Source organism: Trypanosoma conorhini (assembly GCF_003719485.1).
Source record: "Trypanosoma conorhini strain 025E chromosome Unknown Tco_14.4_contig_00374, whole genome shotgun sequence".
In the NCBI taxonomy this organism is placed as follows: domain Eukaryota; phylum Euglenozoa; class Kinetoplastea; order Trypanosomatida; family Trypanosomatidae; genus Trypanosoma; species Trypanosoma conorhini.
The window spans coordinates 16,048-18,379 of record NW_021704462.1 but is presented as its reverse complement, the minus strand read 5'-3'; the positions used below and the strand labels follow the sequence as shown (position 1 = coordinate 18,379).

The window sequence follows — 2,332 nt, the reverse complement described above, 5'->3', positions numbered from 1 at the left end:
AATCAATAACATTTTTTTTTATTATCTATCCGTTTTTCTCTGGTTGGGTTGCTGGAATAGAGTAAAGCTCTGCTGAGGCCCCCACATGGCAGGCTCCTTCATCATGTTCACTTGAAAGGGTTGTTGAGAATGGCCTTGCTGCAAACCAATAAGGGCCTGTTGTCCTTGAAACATCAGCTGCATATATTGTGGTTGCGTCATCACAGAGGTCAGCTCCTCAGAAATTCCCGAAAAGGCAACCGTATTCTGTTGCAAAGGCTCTGAGCCCATCAAAGTCGGAATTGTGGGCACGCCAGAGATAAGTTGTGTGGTCAACAAAGTCTCAGCACCGCCTTGTTCAGGAAAATGGGAAGGAGCTGCGCTTCGTCGGCCCTGCTCTTTTTGGTGTTCTGGTTTTCGAAGTGCAGCGCGCTGTCGACGTGCCAACTTGGCCTCAACCTTTACACCGTACGGGGAATTTCGCAGTAGGTTTTGAAGCGGCATAATAGAGTCCCGCAGCTGTGCAAACTGGCTTTCCACGGAGGAGGTCACAATGGCCGTTTGAATAACGTAGTTTGCATAGCTGTCGGTCAGAAGCTTGGGCAGTACCTGGGGGTCGGTCAGTTCATCAACTAAGAGCTGCCTCACGTCTGGAGAAACAGTCCTCAAGCACTTCTCAATGACGTTACTGCTGAATTTGTCGCAGGAAAGTGATGCCACGTTATGCAGCATCTGCCTTATGGTTCGGTTCGTGTAGTTCGTTGCCTCTTGACCCGCACTGCAGCGTTGCGAGAGCTCCCTCTCGTTGTCCAAGATAAACTGCACCACATAATTACCAAAGGGATCATTCACAAGTTTAAGCGTATTCTGAAGAACCGTGTCGATGATCGCCGAAAAATAGGGCTCTGGCGTCCATTGAAGACATTTTTGAATGATGCAACACCCCTGACGATTTCGGCAAACATCGACACAGTTTTCTGCGAAGTTCTTATAAAGCGTCTCGTGAATCCCTGATAGCCTCGCTTCAGTGCCAGCATCTATTTTTCCATTTTCGTCACAAAAATTGACCTGACGTGCCGCAGCCAAAAGACGGGCAATAGCATGGCTCCCATTAATGTCTTTGCAAAGTGGTATAATGGAATCAGCAAAACACTTGGCACATAATTCCAACTCTTCAACACTCTTGACGTAATCAAAAATCTTCTGTACAACGCGGGTGCCGTTTGTGTCATAGCATATCTCAGGTATGTGTGCTTGCAGCTCGGTGAGAAGCAGCAGCATCTCCGAGAGGTCACGGTCAGCGGCTGCAATGTAGTCTGTGGAGTGAAGCGTGGGAGCCACAGAGCCTCCACTTTTCAGCAGTCCTAGTGCATTTTGAAGGAGTTCACTGCCATTTGAATCAAGCGCAAGTACAGGTGATCTAGCGATGATTTTATGCACAAACCGGTTACAGAAGGAGTGTTTTTCCTTCTTACTCTCGCTTTGCACGGCAGCTTCCCTCACGGCTTTGCAGGCGTCGACAAACTTCATTGCGTCTCGCAAGCCATTGGAATCCTGCAAGCAGCGGTCAAGAATAGAGTTCATATGCTCCGCGTCGCTGTCGCAGCCGGCAGAGTCCGCTATGGGCATCCTATCCACACCCGGCGTAGCGCTCTCCATCAACTTTTGCTCCAGGCTCCGGATGACGCCGTTCACCTCATTCAACTGCTTTAACAAATCCTGCCGCCGTGCGTACTGCGCCGCCAGCGCTTCCTCTTCCGACACCATGCTCATTGTCCCTTTTCCCCTGCTTCCTCTCCCTTTTCGTTTTTGTCTTCTTGTTTCCCCCACCCCCTTTTTTTTGTGCTTGCAGCTGCGGCCCAGGATAAAAAAAAAAAAACTTTACTTCAACAATTTCATGGAAGTATTGAAAAGGAAGTAAATAAAAACCAAAACAACAACAACAACAAAAACAGAGGAAGTCAAAGGGCAGAAAACGTTTACGCGAGCTGGCCAAGAAGCCAACACCAGTCGACGTGGCTCGAAAACGACGAAGCAACTCGTAGACGGATGTCTTAGTAGTTGTTCCACAGGTAAATTTTTGAATGGGCGGCTCCTCCTCTTCCTACTTCGCCCACCAACTTCCCACACCCCCGACGGCGGTGGGCTGGCGAAATGAAGCATGCCAGCGGTTCCCCAAGAGATAAATCATGACCCATTCACAATCCACAGAGGCAAATTCGGGTAAAGGGTAAAACTGCGGTAATTCAATTTAGAGAAACTGCTGGGCACACCCACATCCCTCCACACATTTTTGTTCCTTCCCACAAAGTCCCAACAGAAGTAGGCACGGCCCCCCAAAAAATAGGCCGTT

The 2,332-nt window shown here is 49.0% G+C and overlaps 1 protein-coding gene across 1 annotated transcript, besides 1 other annotated feature; it reads right to left on the bottom strand.

Annotated features, from left to right (window-relative positions):
- Nucleotides 1-21: 21 nt before the first annotated feature.
- Tco025E_05955 (pumilio protein 6) lies at nt 22-1,752 on the bottom strand (the record flags this gene model as incomplete). Its single annotated transcript, XM_029372845.1, has 1 exon — nt 22-1,752. One exon carries the CDS (start codon nt 1,750-1,752, stop codon nt 22-24), a length of 1,731 nt encoding a protein of 576 aa, XP_029227054.1.
- A 146-nt stretch (nt 1,753-1,898) lies between these two features.
- Nucleotides 1,899-1,933: a microsatellite.
- Nucleotides 1,934-2,332: the final 399 nt, after the last annotated feature.